The sequence below is a fragment of the Pristiophorus japonicus genome, chromosome 14, assembly GCF_044704955.1.
Source record: "Pristiophorus japonicus isolate sPriJap1 chromosome 14, sPriJap1.hap1, whole genome shotgun sequence".
NCBI classification, from domain to species: Eukaryota; Metazoa; Chordata; class Chondrichthyes; family Pristiophoridae; genus Pristiophorus; species Pristiophorus japonicus.
The window spans coordinates 82497999-82512877 of record NC_091990.1 but is presented as its reverse complement, the minus strand read 5'-3'; the positions used below and the strand labels follow the sequence as shown (position 1 = coordinate 82512877).

At 44.5% G+C, this 14879-nt stretch overlaps 1 protein-coding gene across 5 annotated transcripts in view; it reads left to right on the top strand.

The window, feature by feature from the left end:
- Window positions 1-14879, top strand: part of LOC139279422 (embryonic protein UVS.2-like) — a 604554-nt gene that overhangs the window by 145634 nt on the left and 444041 nt on the right. For 4 of the 5 annotated variants that reach the window (XM_070898547.1, XM_070898546.1, XM_070898545.1 and 1 more), the window contains one exon: window positions 12177-12254. In XM_070898547.1, the coding sequence (XP_070754648.1) occupies window positions 12177-12254 (78 nt within the window). Of the gene's footprint in view, window positions 1-12176; window positions 12255-13615; window positions 13741-14879 lie in introns of all 5 variants that reach the window. The other variant, XM_070898549.1, reaches the window with a different exon arrangement.

Here is a 14879-nt window from a genome sequence, read left to right as displayed (position 1 = left end):
TGTCATCCGCAAATTTGGAGATACTACATTTAATCCCCTCATCTAAATCATTAATGTACAGTGTAAACAGCTGGGGCCCCAGCACAGAACCTTGCGGTACCCCACTAGTCACTGCCTGCCATTCTGAAAAGTACCCATTTACTCCTACTCTTTGCTTCCTGTCTGACAACCAGTTCTCAATCCATGTCAGTACACTACCCCCAATCCCATGTGCTCTAACTTTGCACATCAATCTCTTGTGTGGGACCTTGTCGAACGCCTTCTGAAAGTCCAAATATACCACATCAACTGGTTCTCCCTTATCCACTCTACTGGAAACATCCTCAAAAAATTCCAGAAGATTTGTCAAGCATGATTTCCCTTTCACAAATCCATGCTGACTTGGACCTATCATGTCACCTCTTTCCAAATGCACTGCTATGACATCCTTAATAATTGATTCCATCATTTTACCCACTACCGATGTCAGGCTGACCGGTCTATAATTCCCTGTTTTCTCTCTCCCTCCTTTTTTAAAAAGTGGGGTTACATTGGCTACCCTCCACTCCATAGGAACTGATCCAGAGTCAATGGAATGTTGGAAAATGACTGTCAACGCATCCACTAATTCCAAGGCCACCTCCTTAAGTACTCTGGGATGCAGTCCATCAGGCCCTGGGGATTTATCGGCCTTCAATCCCATCAATTTCCCCAACACAATTTCCCGGCTAATAAGGATTTCCCTCAGTTCCTCCTCCTTACTAGACCCCCCGACCCCTTTTATAACCGGAAGGTTGTTCGTGTCCTCCTTCGTGAATACCGAACCAAAGTACTTGTTCAATTGGTCCGCCATTTCTTTGTTCCCCGTTATGACTTCCCCTGATTCTGACTGCAGCGGACCTACGTTTGTCTTTACTAACCTTTTTCTCTTTACATATCTTTCGAAACTTTTGCAATCCGTCTTAATGTTCCCTGCAAGCTTCTTCTCATACTCCATTTTCCCTGCCCTAATCAAACCCTTTGTCCTCCTCTGCTGAGTTCTAAATTTCTCCCAGTCCCCAGGTTCGCTGCTATTTCTGGCCAATTTGTATGCCACTTCCTTGGCTTTAATACTATCCCTGATTTCCCTTGATAGCCACGGTTGAGCCACCTTACCTTTTTTATTTTTATGCCAGACAGGAATGTACAATTGTTGTAGTTCATCCATGCGGTCTCTAAATGTCTGCCATTGCCCATCCACAGTCAACCCCTTAAGTATCATTTGCCAATCCATCCCAGCCAATTCACGCCTCATACCTTCAAAGTTAGCCTTCTTCAAGTTCTGGACCATGGTCTCTGAATTAACTGTTTCATTCTCCATCCCAATGCAGAATTCCACCATATTATGGTCACTCTTCCCCAAGGGGCCTCGCACAACGAGATTGCTAATTAATCCTCTCTCATTACATAACACCCAGTCTAAGATGGCCTCCCCCCTAGTTGGTTCCTCGACATATTGGTCTAAAAAACCATCCCTTATGGACTCCAGAAAATCCTCCTCCACCGTATTGCTTCCAGTTTGGTTAGCCCAATCTATGTGCATATTAAAGTCACCCATTGTAACTGCTGCACCTTTATTGCACGCACCCCTAATTTCATGTTTGATGCCCTCCCCAACATCACTACTACTGTTTGGAGGTCTGTACACAACTCCCACTAACGTTTTTTGCCCTTTGGTGTTCTGCAGCTCTACCCATATAGATTCCACATCATCCAAGCTAATGTCCTTCCTAATTATTGCCTTAATCTCTTCCTTAACCAGCAATGCTACCCCACCTCCTTTTCCTTTTATTCTATCCTTCCTGAATGTTGAATACCCCTGGATGTTGAGTTCCCAGCCCTGATCATCCTGGAGCCACGTCTCCGTAATCCCAATCACATCATATTTGTTAACATCTATTTGCACAGTTAATTCATCCACCTTATTGCGGATACTCCTTGCATTAAGACACAAAGCCTTTAGACTTGTTTTTTTAACACCCTCTGTCCTTTTAGAATTTTGCTGTACAATGGCCCTTTTTGTTCTTTGCCTTGGGTTTCTCTGCCCTCCACTTTTCCTCATCTCCTTTCTGTCTTTTGTTTTTGCCTCCTTTTTGTTTCCCTCTATCTCCCTGCATTGGTTCCCATCCCCCTGCCATATTAGTTTAACTCCTCCCCAACAGCACTAGCAAACACTCCCCCGAGGACATTGGTTCCGATTCTTCCCAGGTGCAGACCGTCCGGATTGTACTGGTCCCACCTCCCCCAGAACCGGTTCCAATGCCCCAGGAATTTGAATCCCTCCCTGCTGCACCATTGCTCAAGCCACGTATTCATCTGAGCTATCCTGCGATTCCTACTCTGACTAGCACGTGGCACTGGTAGCCATCCCGAGATTACTACTTTTGAGGTCCTACTTTTTAATTTAGCTCCTAGCTCCTTAAATTCATTTCATAGGAACTCATCCCTTTTTTTACCTATATCATTGGTACCAACGTGCACCACGACAACTGGCTGTTCTCCCTCCCTTTTTAGAATGTCCTGCACCCGCTCCGAGACATCCTTGACCCTTGCACCAGGGAGGCAACATACCATCCTGGAGTCTCAGTTGCGGCCGCAGAAACGCCTATCTATTCCCCTTACAATTGAATCCCCTATCACTATCGCTCGCCCACTCTTTTTTCTGCCCTCCTGTGCAACAGAGCCAGCCACAGTGCCATGAACTTGGCTGCTGCTGCCCGCTCCTGATGAGTCATCCCCCTCAACAGCACTCAAAGCAGTGTATCTGTTTTGCAGTGGGATGACCACAGGGGACCCCTGCACTACCTTCCTTGCACTACTCTTCCTGCTGGTCTTCCATTCCCTCGCTGGCTGTGGACCCTTCTCCTGCGGTAAGACCAACTCGCTACACGTGATACTCGCGTCATTCTCAGCATCGTGGATGCTCCAGAGTGAATCCACCTTCAGCTCCAACTCCGCAACGCGGACCGTCAGTCGCCGGAGGTGGACACACTTCCCGCACATGTAGTCGTCAGGAACATTGGTGTTGTCCCCGTGTTCCCCGTGTTCCCACATGGTACAGGAGGAGCATATCACGTGACCGAGCTGTCCTGCCATGACTTAACCCTTAGATACACTTAAATTGCCGACAACAATGTTAAAAGTTACTGATTAATAAAGAAAAAGAAAAACTACTCACCAATCAGCAACCAATCACTTACCACGTTGGCTGTGACGTCACCTTTTGATTTCTTTCTACTTCCACAAATATAACACATAAGAACATAAGTAATAGGAGCAGGTGTAGGCCATACAGCCCCTCGAGCCTGCTCCGCCATTTAACATGATGTTGGCTGATCCGATCATGGACTCAGGTCCACTTCCCTGCTCGTTCTCCATAACCCCTTATTCTCTTATCATTTAAGAAACTGTCTATTTCTGTCTTAAATAGATTCAATGTCCCAGCTTCCACAGCTTTCTGAGACAGTGAATTCCACAGATCCACAAAGCTCTGAGAGAAGAAATTTCCCCTCATCTCAGTTTTAAATGGGCGGCCCCTTATTCTAAGATTATGCCCTCTAGTTCTAGTCTCCCCTATGAGTGAAAACATTCTCTCTGCATCCACCTTGTCAAGCCCCCTCATAATCTTATACGTTTCAATAAGATCACATCTCATTCTTCTGAATTTCAATGAGTAGAGGCCCAACCTACTCAATCTTTCCTCATAAGTCAACCCTCTCATCTCCGGAATCGAACTTGTGAACCTTCTCTGAACTGCCTCCAAAGCAAGTATATCCTTCTATAAATATTGAAACTAAAACTGCACGCAGTATTCTCGGTGTGGCCTCACCAATAACCTATACAACTATAACTATACTTCTCTGCTTTTATACTCCACATCCCCTTTGCAATAAAGGCCAAGATTCCACTGGTCTTCCTGATCACTTGCTGTACCTGCATACTAACCTTTTGTGTTTCATGCAGAATTGATTTTGACAGTTTTGCTGTTAGTGTTCTGCAGCTTTGAGGTGCTGCAAACACTGACAAACACTGCACAAAGGGACATGGCTCATCTAGGCTCTCACATGATTCCCTCCATATTCTCATGGAGGGAGTCACAACACAGGTTCTTCAATGTGCGGAAGGGACCTCCCCAGGAGACGAATGCAGCCTGGTTGCACATTGCACAGGTGGGCACAAGAGAGATGTCGTCAGGAGGACCTGGCTGCATTGGTGCAAACCTTTCAATGATCTAAGTAGATCACGAAACATTACTGAAAAGGCACACTCAACTTCATCCTGCTGTGCCTCTCATCACATCCCCATCACTCTGCCTTTCCTACTCTACTCCTGTACATCCTTACTCACACCAACTTACCTTGCTCCTCCATTCATTCCTCTCTATGTACATTATCACTTCCCCATCTCACTAGCCACCCTTCAGACTCACCCTAATTCTACTCCAATCATACCAACTAACAATACACAAGGGTAGGCACTTGGGTGTTTTCGCCAATGTTCATGTAAAGTTTCTGTTAATGTGTTGTCAAACATTGAAAACTTTATTTTCAACACTTTGCCTTCTTGGACAGATTTGTGTGCACCTTTGGAGGTGACTTAGTGAGTTGCACTGAATGGTGCAACATAAGGTGATGAGTATGAAAGGAAAGGCTTGGGCATTGTCGGGATATTTTATGATGTTGATGTGGAGTGGTGCCAACCTGGTGCCCCATGTGGCAGCTAGGGTGTACAGCATCAAGTGAAGTAAATCTGACCATGGTGAGGCCATCCCTGGCATCCCAATTTAAGGGTATCTAAGGGTTAAGGCATGGCAGGAGAGATCAGTCACGTGATATGCTCCTCCTGTGCCATGTGAGAACTCAGGGACGCTTCCGGTGTCCCTTACGACTACATGTGTAAGAAGTGTATCCGCCTCCATCTCCTGATGGACCGCGTTGCGGAATTGGAGCTGAGGGTGGATTCACTCTGGAGCATCCACGATGCTGAGAATGACATAAGTGGCACGTGTAGTGAGTTGGTCTTACCGCATGAGAATGATCCACAGCCAGCTAGGGAATGGAAGACCAGCAGGAAGAGTAGTACAAAGAAGGTAGTGCAGGGGTCCCATCTGGTCATCCCCCTACAAAACAGATACACTGTTTTGAGTGCTGTTGAGGGAGATGACTCATTAGGGGAGAGCAACAGCAGCCAAGTTCATGGCACCGTGGCTGACTCTGTTGTACAGGAGGGCATAAAAAAGAGTGGGAGAGCGATAGTGATAGGGGATTCAATCATAAGGGGAATAGATAGGCACTTCTGCGGCCGCAATCGAGACTCCAGGATAGTATGTTGCCTCCCTGGTGCAAGGGTCAAGGATGTCTCCGAGCGAGTGCAGGACATTCTGAAAAGGGAGGGAGAACAGCCAGTTGTCGTGGTGCACATTGGTACCAACGACATAGGTAAAAAAAGGGATAAGGTCCTACGAGACGAATTTAAGGAGCTAGGAGTTAAATTAAAAAGTAGGACCTCAAAAGTAGTAATCTCGGGATTGCTACCAGTGCCACGTGCTAGTCAGAGTAGGAATCGCAGGATAGCACAGATGAATACGTGGCTTGAGCAGTGGTGCAGCAGGGAGGGATTCAAATTCGTGGGGCATTGGAAAAGGTTCTGGAGGAGGTGGGACCAGTACAACCGGATGGTCTGCACTTGGGAAGGAACGGAACCAATGTCCTAGGGGGAGTGTTTGCTAGTGCTGTTGGTGAGGAGTTAAACTAATATGGCAGGGGGATGGGAACCAATACAGGGAGACAGAGGGAAACAAAAAGGAGACAAAAACAAAAGACAGAAAAGAGATGAGGAAAAGTGGAGGGCAGAGAAACCAAAGGCAAGAAACAAAAAGGGCCACTGAATATAAAAGGGCTGCAGGAGGGGTAAAAACTAAAAATCATGGTTTAAAAACTAGGATGAAAACACTCTACCTAAATGCACGCAGCATTAGAAATAAAATGAGTTGACGGCACAAATCATTACAAATGGGTATGATTTGGTGGCCATTACAGAGACATGGTTGCAAGGTGACCAGGACTGGGAATTAAACATACAGGGGTATCTGACGATTCGGAAAGATAGGCAGGAAGGGAAGGGAGGTGGGGTAGCTCTGTTAATAAGGGATGATATCAGGGCAGTTGTGAGGGATGATATTGGCTCCAATGAACAAAATGTTGAATCATTGTGGGTGGAGATTAGAGATAGTAAGGGGAAAAAGTCACTGGTCGGCGTAGTTTATAGGCCCTCAAATAATAACTTCATGGTGGGGCAGGCAGTAATCAAGGGAATAATGGAGGCATGTGAAAAAAGAACGGCAGTAGTTATGGGGGATTTTAACCTACATATCGATTGGTCAAATCAAATCGCAGGGGGTAGCCTGGAGGAGGAATTCATAGAATGCATACAGGATTGTTTCTTAGAACAGTATGTAACAGAGCCTACAAGGGAGCAAGCCATTTTGGATCTGGTCCTGTGTAATGAGACAGGAAAAATAAACGATCTCCACGTAAAAGATCCTCTCGGAATGAGTGATCACAATATGGTTGAATTTGTAATACAGATTGAGGATGAGAAAGTTGTGTCAGAAACGAGTGTACTATGCTTAAACAAAGGGGACTACAGTGGGATGAGGGCAGAGTTGGCTAAAGTAGACTGGAAACAAGGACTAAACGGTGGCACAATTGAGGAACAGTGGAGGACTTTTAAGGAGCTCTTTCATAATGCACAACAAAAATATATTCCAGTGAAAAAGAAGGGCGGCAAGAGAAGAGATAACCAGCCATGGATAACCAAGGAAATAGAAACATAGAAACATAGAAAATAGGTGCAGGAGCAGGCCATTCAGCCCTTCTAGCCTGCACCACCATTCAATGAGTTCATGGCTGAACATGAAACTTAAGTACCCCCTTCCTGCTTTCTCGCCATACCCCTTGATCCCCCGAGTAGCAAGGACTTCATCTAACTCCCCCTTGAATATATTTAGTGAATTGGCCTCAACTACTTTCTGTGGTAGAGAATTCCACAGGTTCACCACTCTCTGGGTGAAGAAGTTTCTCCTCATCTCGGTCCTAAATGGCATACCCCTTTCCTTAGACTGTGACCCCTGGTTCTGGACTTCCCCAACATTGGGAACATTCTTCCTGCATCCAACCTGTCCAAACCCATCAGAATTTTAAACGTTTCTATGAGGTCCCCTCTCACTCTTCTGAACTCCAGTGAATACAAGCTCGGTTGATCCAGTCTTTCTTGATAGGTCAGTCCCACCATCCCGGGAATTAGTCTGGTGAATCTTCGCTGCACTCCCTCAATAGCATGAATGTCCTTCCTCAAGTTAGGAGACCAAAACTGCACACAATACTCCAGGTGTGGCCTCACCAAGGCCCTGTACAACTGTAGCAACACCTCCCTGCCCCTGTACTCAAATCCCCTCGCTATGAAGGCCAACATGCCATTTGCTTTCTTAACCGCCTGCTGTACCTGCATACCAACCTTCAATGACTGATGTACCATGACACCCAGGTCTCGATGCACCTTCCCTTTTTCTAATCTGTCACCATTCAGATAATAGTCTGTCTCTCTGTTTTTACCACCAAAGTGGATAACCTCACATTTATCCACATTATACTTCATCTGCCATGCATTTGCCCACTCACCTAACCTATCCAAGTCACTCTGCAGTCTCATAGCATTCTCCTCGCAGCTCACACTGCCACCCAACTTAGTGTCATCCGCAAATTTGGAGATAGTACATTTAATCCCCTCGTCTAAATCATTAATGTACAATGTAAACAGCTGGGGCCCCAGCACAGAACCTTGCGGTACCCCACTAGTCACTGCCTGCCATTCTGAAAAGTACCCATTTACTCCTACTCTTTGCTTCCTGTCTGACAACCAGTTCTCAATCCACGTCAGCACACTACCCCCAATCCCATGTGCTTTAAATTTGCACATTAATCTCTTGTGTGGGACCTTGTCGAAAGCCTTCTGAAAGTCCAAATATACCACATCAACTGGTTCTCCTTTGTCCACTTTACTGGAAACATCCTCAAAAAATTCCAGAAGATTTGTCAAGCATGATTTCCCTTTCACAAATCCATGCTGACTTGGACCTATCATGTCACCATTTTCCAAATGCGCTGCTATGACATCCTTAATAATTGATTCCATCATTTTACCCACTACTGAGGTCAGGCTGACCGGTTTATAATTCCCTGCTTTCTCTCTCCCTCCTTTTTTAAAAAGTGGGGTTACATTGGCTACCCTCCACTCGATAGGAACTGATCCAGAGTCAATGGAATGTTGGAAAAAGGAAAGTATCAAATGAAAGACCAGTGCGTATAAGGTGGCCAAGGTTGGTGGGAAACTAGAGGATTGGGAAGATTTTAAGCAACAGCAAAGAATGACAAAAAAAGCAATAAAGAAAGGGAAGATAGATTACGAAGGTTAACTTGCGCAAAACATAAAAACAGATAGTAAAAGCTTTTTACTATATAAAACGGAAAAGAGTGACTAAAGTTAATGTTGGTCCCTTAGAAGATGAAAAGGGGGATTTAATAATGGGAAATGTGGAAATGGCTGAGACCTTAAACAATTATTTTGCTTCCGTCTTCACAGTGGAAGACACAAAAACCATGCCAAAAATTGCTGGTCATAGGAATGTGGGAAGGGAGGACCTTGAGATGATCACTATCACTAGGGAGGTAGTGCTGGACAGACTAATGGGACTGAAGGTAGACAAGTCCCCTGGTCCTGATGAAATGCATCCCAGGGTATTAAAAGAGATGGCGGAAGTTATAGCAGATGCATTTGTTATAATCTACCAGAATTCTCTGGACTCTGGGGAGGTACCAGCGGATTGGAGAGCAGCTAATGTAAAGCCTCTGTTTAAAAAAGGGGGCAGGCAAAAGGCAGGTAACTATAGGCCGGTTAGTTTAACATCTGTAGTGGGGAAAATGCTTGAAACTTTCATCAAGGAAGAAATAGCGGGACATCTGGATAGGAATAGTGCAATCAAGCAGACGCAGCATGGATTCATGAAAGGGAAATCATGTTTAACTAACTTACTGGAATTCTTTGAGGATATAACAAGCATGGTGGATAGAGGTGTACCGATGGATGTGGTGTATTTAGATTTCCAAAAGGCATTCGATAAGGTGCCACACAAAAGGTTACTACAGAAGATAAAGGTACGCGGAGTCAGAGGAAATGTATTAGCATGGATGGAGAATTGGCTGGCGAACAGAAAGCAGAGAGTCGGGATAAATGGGTCCTTTTCCGGTTGGAAATCAGTGGTTAGTGGTGTGCCACAGGGATCAGTGCTGGGACCACAACTGTTTACAATATACATAGATGACCTAGAGAAGGGGACAGAGTGTAGTGCAACAAAATTTGCAGATGACACTAAGATTAGTGGGAAAGTGGGTTGTGTAGAGGACTCAGAGAGGCTGCAAGGAGATTTGGATAGGTTAAGCGAATGGGCTAAGGTTTGGCAGATGGAATACAATGTCGGAAAGTGTGAGGTCATCCACCTTGGGAAAAAAAACAGTAAAAGGGAATATTATTTGAATGGGGAGAAATTACAACATGCTGCGGTGCAGAGGGACCTGGGGGTCCTTGTGCGTGAATCCCAAAAGGTTAGTTTGCAGGTGCAGCAGGTAATCAGGAAGGCAAATGGAATGTTGGCCTTCATTGCGAAAGGGATGGAGTACAAAAGCAGGGAGGTGTTGCTGCAACTGTATAAGGTATTGGTAAGGCTGCACCTGGAGTACTGCGTGCAGTTTTGGTCACCTTACTTAAGGAAGGATATACTAGCTTTGGAAGGGGTACAGAGACGATTCACTAGGCTGATTCGAGAAATGAGGGGGTTTCCTTATGATGATAGATTGAGTAGGTAGGTCTTTACTCCTTGGAGTTCAGAAGGATGAGGGGTGATCTTATAGAAACATTTAAAATCATGAAAGGGATAGACAAGATAGAGGCAGAGAGGTTGTTTCCATTGGTGGGAGAGACTAGAACTAGGGGGCTCAGCCTCAAAATACAGAGTAGCCAATTTAAAACCGAGATGTGAAAGAATTTCTTCTCCCAGAGGTTTGTGAATCTGTGGAATTCTCTGCCCAAGGAAGCAGTTGAGGCTGGCTCATTGAATGTTTTCAAGTCAAAGATAGATAGATTTTTGAGCAATAAGGGAATTAAGGGTTACGGGGAGAGGGCGGGTAAGTGGAGCTGAGTCCACGACCAGATCAGCCTTGATCTTATTGAATGGCGGAGCAGGCTCGAGGGGCTAGATGGCCTACTCCTGTTCCTAATTCTTATGTTCTTATCCCAGGCAGCAATGTGGTTCTGTGCTGATGCCCTCTGTCCTGTCCATCATCAGTTGATTGTGGGGATGTTTGGTGTTGTTGTTGGTGCTGCTGGCATGCATAGTGACGCTGGTATTGGGACTGATCGTGGTGGGAATGAGGACGCAGGTGAGATTTGTTCAAGGGAACCAATGCTGATGCAACAGGTGAGGTTGAGATGACAGAAGCTACCTGTCAATGTAAGAGAGGTTGTTCCAATGAGGTGACACTGGATAGAGAGTTTGCTCTAAACACTTGCAAGCTGCCTAAAGTTCAATCTGTCTTCCAAATGCAATTTGCAACAGCTTCTAACCTTGGAAAGTGAACAGCTATGAAATGGGAGCTTTTATAGACCATTTGTAGCTGTCAAGTTAAGAAATCATCCCTTGCTGACACAACATCTGACCTCCTTACCTGACGTGATCCCCGAGCAGCGGGGAAGCCATTGCTGAACTCGGAAAATCTAAAGGTGAGCTTAAAATAGTTTCTAAGTGCCTCTTAATAAGCTCTTAATAATCTAAATTGTCTCCCCCACTGCTTGATGTCAGGTCCGTTCAGCGCTGATAGACCCAACACCTGGTAGACAAGCCTGAAGGCCAGTTAAAAGCGGGGTCCTAACCCGCTATCAATCATTTCAAATTTCACAGCTGACCCGCCTCCCATCCCGCCCTTGCAGCGCCAGTAAAATTCCGGCATAAGAGTACTGCCCAGAGACTGTGAATAATATTATGTTTGGTCCTGGAAAATAAACAAATAATGGTTGTAAATCTGCGGGATGTCTCCAGGGCTCACCCTGCAGTTTCTGGGATCAGTGGGAGGGTACTATTGTATGAGGCAGGTGGGTACCTGTAACACCACCAGTGAGTCTCGGACTCCCACCTGTACCACACTGCCCGACAATCCAGCAGCTGCCAGCTATCAAGAGTGGGTGCTTCTAACCCATCCAGGAGACCCGATTTGTATAGCTCTGTCTCTCAAGAGACTGATACAGAAATTCTTGGGCAAAAAAATGCTATCTTCGGATGTCCAGGCTGCTTCCCAAGGCTGGACCTCCAAAGAGGGCCCACTGATGCCTTTCTGGTGACTGGTATGCCTCACTTCACTCAGTGTATGAGCCTTCAGTCTTATACTAGGTCCGTTGAAGGCCAGAGAAGTGCGAACTTCCATTATAGGGGGCCCCTGGTTTCTCTGCATCACTGGTCTTGTCATGGCAGGCCCCATCCCAAGCTTTAAATTTGACTACGTCTACTCACAGTAGAGGAATCATGACAAACATGCTATTTAGTATCCACTGATGAGCCACCTAAACATAATTTAAGTATTGGTAGTGTGTGCATGTGCAGAAGGATGTGTATGTGCAGAATGCATTGGTGGGATCACAGTTACTGTAAGGTTGAGATGAGCAAGGGGGTTAGGAATAGAATCAAATTGAATCAGAACTGGCAATGGGAAGTGGTATATTTGGCTATTGGGTCATGTGTATTGATGGCTTATGTTTGTACTCCAAACCACATTACCACAAAGCAATAGGACATTAGTATTAGGCATTTTCTAAGGAGGTGGCACCAGACAGAGATAGCACATCTGCTCAGAGTGGGATAGAAATCTAGCAGGCACTGTCGCCTTAAAATAGTCTCATACAATATCCAGCAGCTGAAAAATAGCATTGGCAAAGTAATGAGAATTTGCATTTATCCCTCATCAAGGGCAAATTGTCTACTATGTGTAAACATTGCAAAATTTGAGATTAATTCTTAAAATTAAATGATATTTTAACCTTCGATTCATTTTCAGATGGATTGAAAAGGGAAAAAAGCGACACGAGTGAATCAGATGTGTTCAGTATTATTTTGAAAGCCAATGAAGAACTGTGTAAGAAAAGTTTTTGATTAAAGTTTAGGAATTTATAAAGTATTTAGATCTTTAAGTGCTATTGTGATGACCCAATGGATTGAAAGATATTGTGGAATTATAAGGCAGTATTTATATTGCTCAAATTAGGCATGAAGTCAATGCCGTGAAAAATGATTCACTCAGATGATTACAAGGATGGGAGGCTTTAGTTAATGGGAGAAACTAGAGAAACTGTAGCGGTTTTCATTAGAGCAGACAAGGTAGAGAGCAGATCTGAAGAAGAATTAAAAATTATGAAAGGTTTTAATAAGGTAATTAGTGAAAGACCACTTCCACTAGTCAGTGAATCAGCAACGGGAGGGCACACAGTTAAGATCATCACCACAAAAATGAAGGGAGAGTAGGAGATTTTTTTCAAATGTAGAGACCTTTTAGAACATGAAATACCCTACCAACAACAAGGTTGGAAACAGAGTCTGTAATAATTTAAAAAAAAGAAGTGAACAGATATTGAAAAATAATTTTTTTTCGGGATATGAAGAGAAACCGAGGAATGGCACTAAATGGACAGCTCTTTTAAAGAGCTGGCACAGAACAATCGACCAAATGGTGTCTTTATGTGTTGTAAGATTCTAGGATTATAAATTCTATTATTCACAAGTTAAACAGATTGTGTGACTGCATGGCAAGAACTAAAAGGATTTTGGATTTTGCTTTCTTGTTTCAAGACAATTCATATCTTGTGTAACATTGAATGATGTAGTCTTTTAGTACTTTGCTGTCTTTTTGCTTCTGCATATTTCACCTTTAAGAAATTTGATCAAGTAGTTTTAGTCAGTGTATTATTTTCCATCTTTTGAGATGTCAAAGAATGTGGGCAGCCATGTACCATGTATTTCTAGTTAACAGAAAATGCAATTAGTAGTTAATTGTTAAGGTGAGGCATGCTAATACACATAATGGTGAATGAGGACATAGATTTTGGTTCATAAAGGTTCTGCCTGCCTGTGGAAATTGCAGTCTAGCTGTGAAGATAAGAACAAATGCTGGATAAAGGCTCAAATAGCAACACATATTGCTGGCAAGATAATTTTGTTTACTGATCCAACCTGTTTTAAGTTCAGTGTTTCCTGCTTGGTGGTTCTATTTCTGACAAACATCTTTTAAAAATGACTCCAGTGGTGTTCTATCGTAGCAGATTCGCATTAGCTTTGAGCATTTGTTTTTTTCTTTGCTTTGTGACCTTCATAAGTCTCAAAAGAAAGCCAAAAAATCCATCCAGTATGCAAGAATGTTGAGCCTCAAGTTTTTTCTCTCATCGGTTTTCTTCCCTTGCTGATCCTACCCTCACCTGCTGTTCTCAATCTTCATCATCATAGGCAGTACCTCGGAATTGAGGAAGACTTGCTTCCACTCCCAAAGTGAGTTCTCTGGTGGCTGAACAGTCCAATATGAGAGCCACAGACCCTGTCACAGGTGGGACAGACATTCGTCGAGGGAAGGGGTGAGTGGGGTTTGTCGCGTGCTCCTTCCGCTGTCTGCGCTTCACCTCTTTACGCTCTTTGCGTTGAGACTCGAAGAACTCAACGCCCTCCCAGATGCACTTTCTCCACCTCAGGCGATCTTCGACCAGGGTTTCCCAGGTGTCAGTTGTGATGTCGCACTTTACCAGGGAAGCTTTGAGCAAAGTGTTGGAAGTTGTTGTCAACAGTGCTATCATGCGGCACTTACTCACCAATAACCTGCTCTCTGATGCTCAGTTTGGGTTCCGCCAGGACTACTCGCCTCCAGACCTCATTACAGCCTTGGTCCAAACATGGACAAAACAGCTGAATTCCAGAGGTGAGGTGAGAGTGACTGCCCTTGACATCAAGGCAGCATTTGACCGAGTGTGGCATCAAGGAGCGCTAGTAAAATTGAAGTCAATGAGAATCAGGGCGAAAACTCTTCAATGGCTGGGATCATACCTAGCACAATGGAAGATAGTTGTAGTTGTTGGAGGTCAATCATTCCAGTCCCGGGACCTCACTGCAGGAATTCCTCAGGGCAGTGTCCGAGTCCCAACTATCTTCATCAATGACCTTTCCTCCATCATAAGGTCAGAAGTAGAAATGTTCGCTGATGATTGCACAGTGTTCAGTTCCATTCGCAACTCCTCAGAAAATGAAGCAGTCCATGCCCGCATGCAGCAAGACCTGGATGACATTCAGGCTTGGGCTCATAAGTGGCAAGTAACATTCACGTCACACAAATGTCAGGCAATGACCATCTACAACAAGTGAGAGTCTAATCACCTCCCCTTGATAATCAACAGCATTACCATCACCGAATACCCCACCATATACATCGTGGGGGTCACCATTGACCAGAAACTTAACTGGACCGGCCACATAAATACTGTAGCAACAAGAGCGGGTCAGAGGCTGGGTATTCTGCGGAGAATGTCTCACCTCCTGACTCCCCAAAACCTTTCCACCATCTACAAGGCACAAGTCAGGAGTGTGATAGAATATTCTGCACTTGCATTCAGAGGGACCTGGGTGTCTTTGTACATGAATAGGAAAGCAAATGGTATGTTAGCTTTTGTTACAAAGGGATTTGAGTATAAGAATAAATAAGTCTTACTACAATTATACAGAGTAT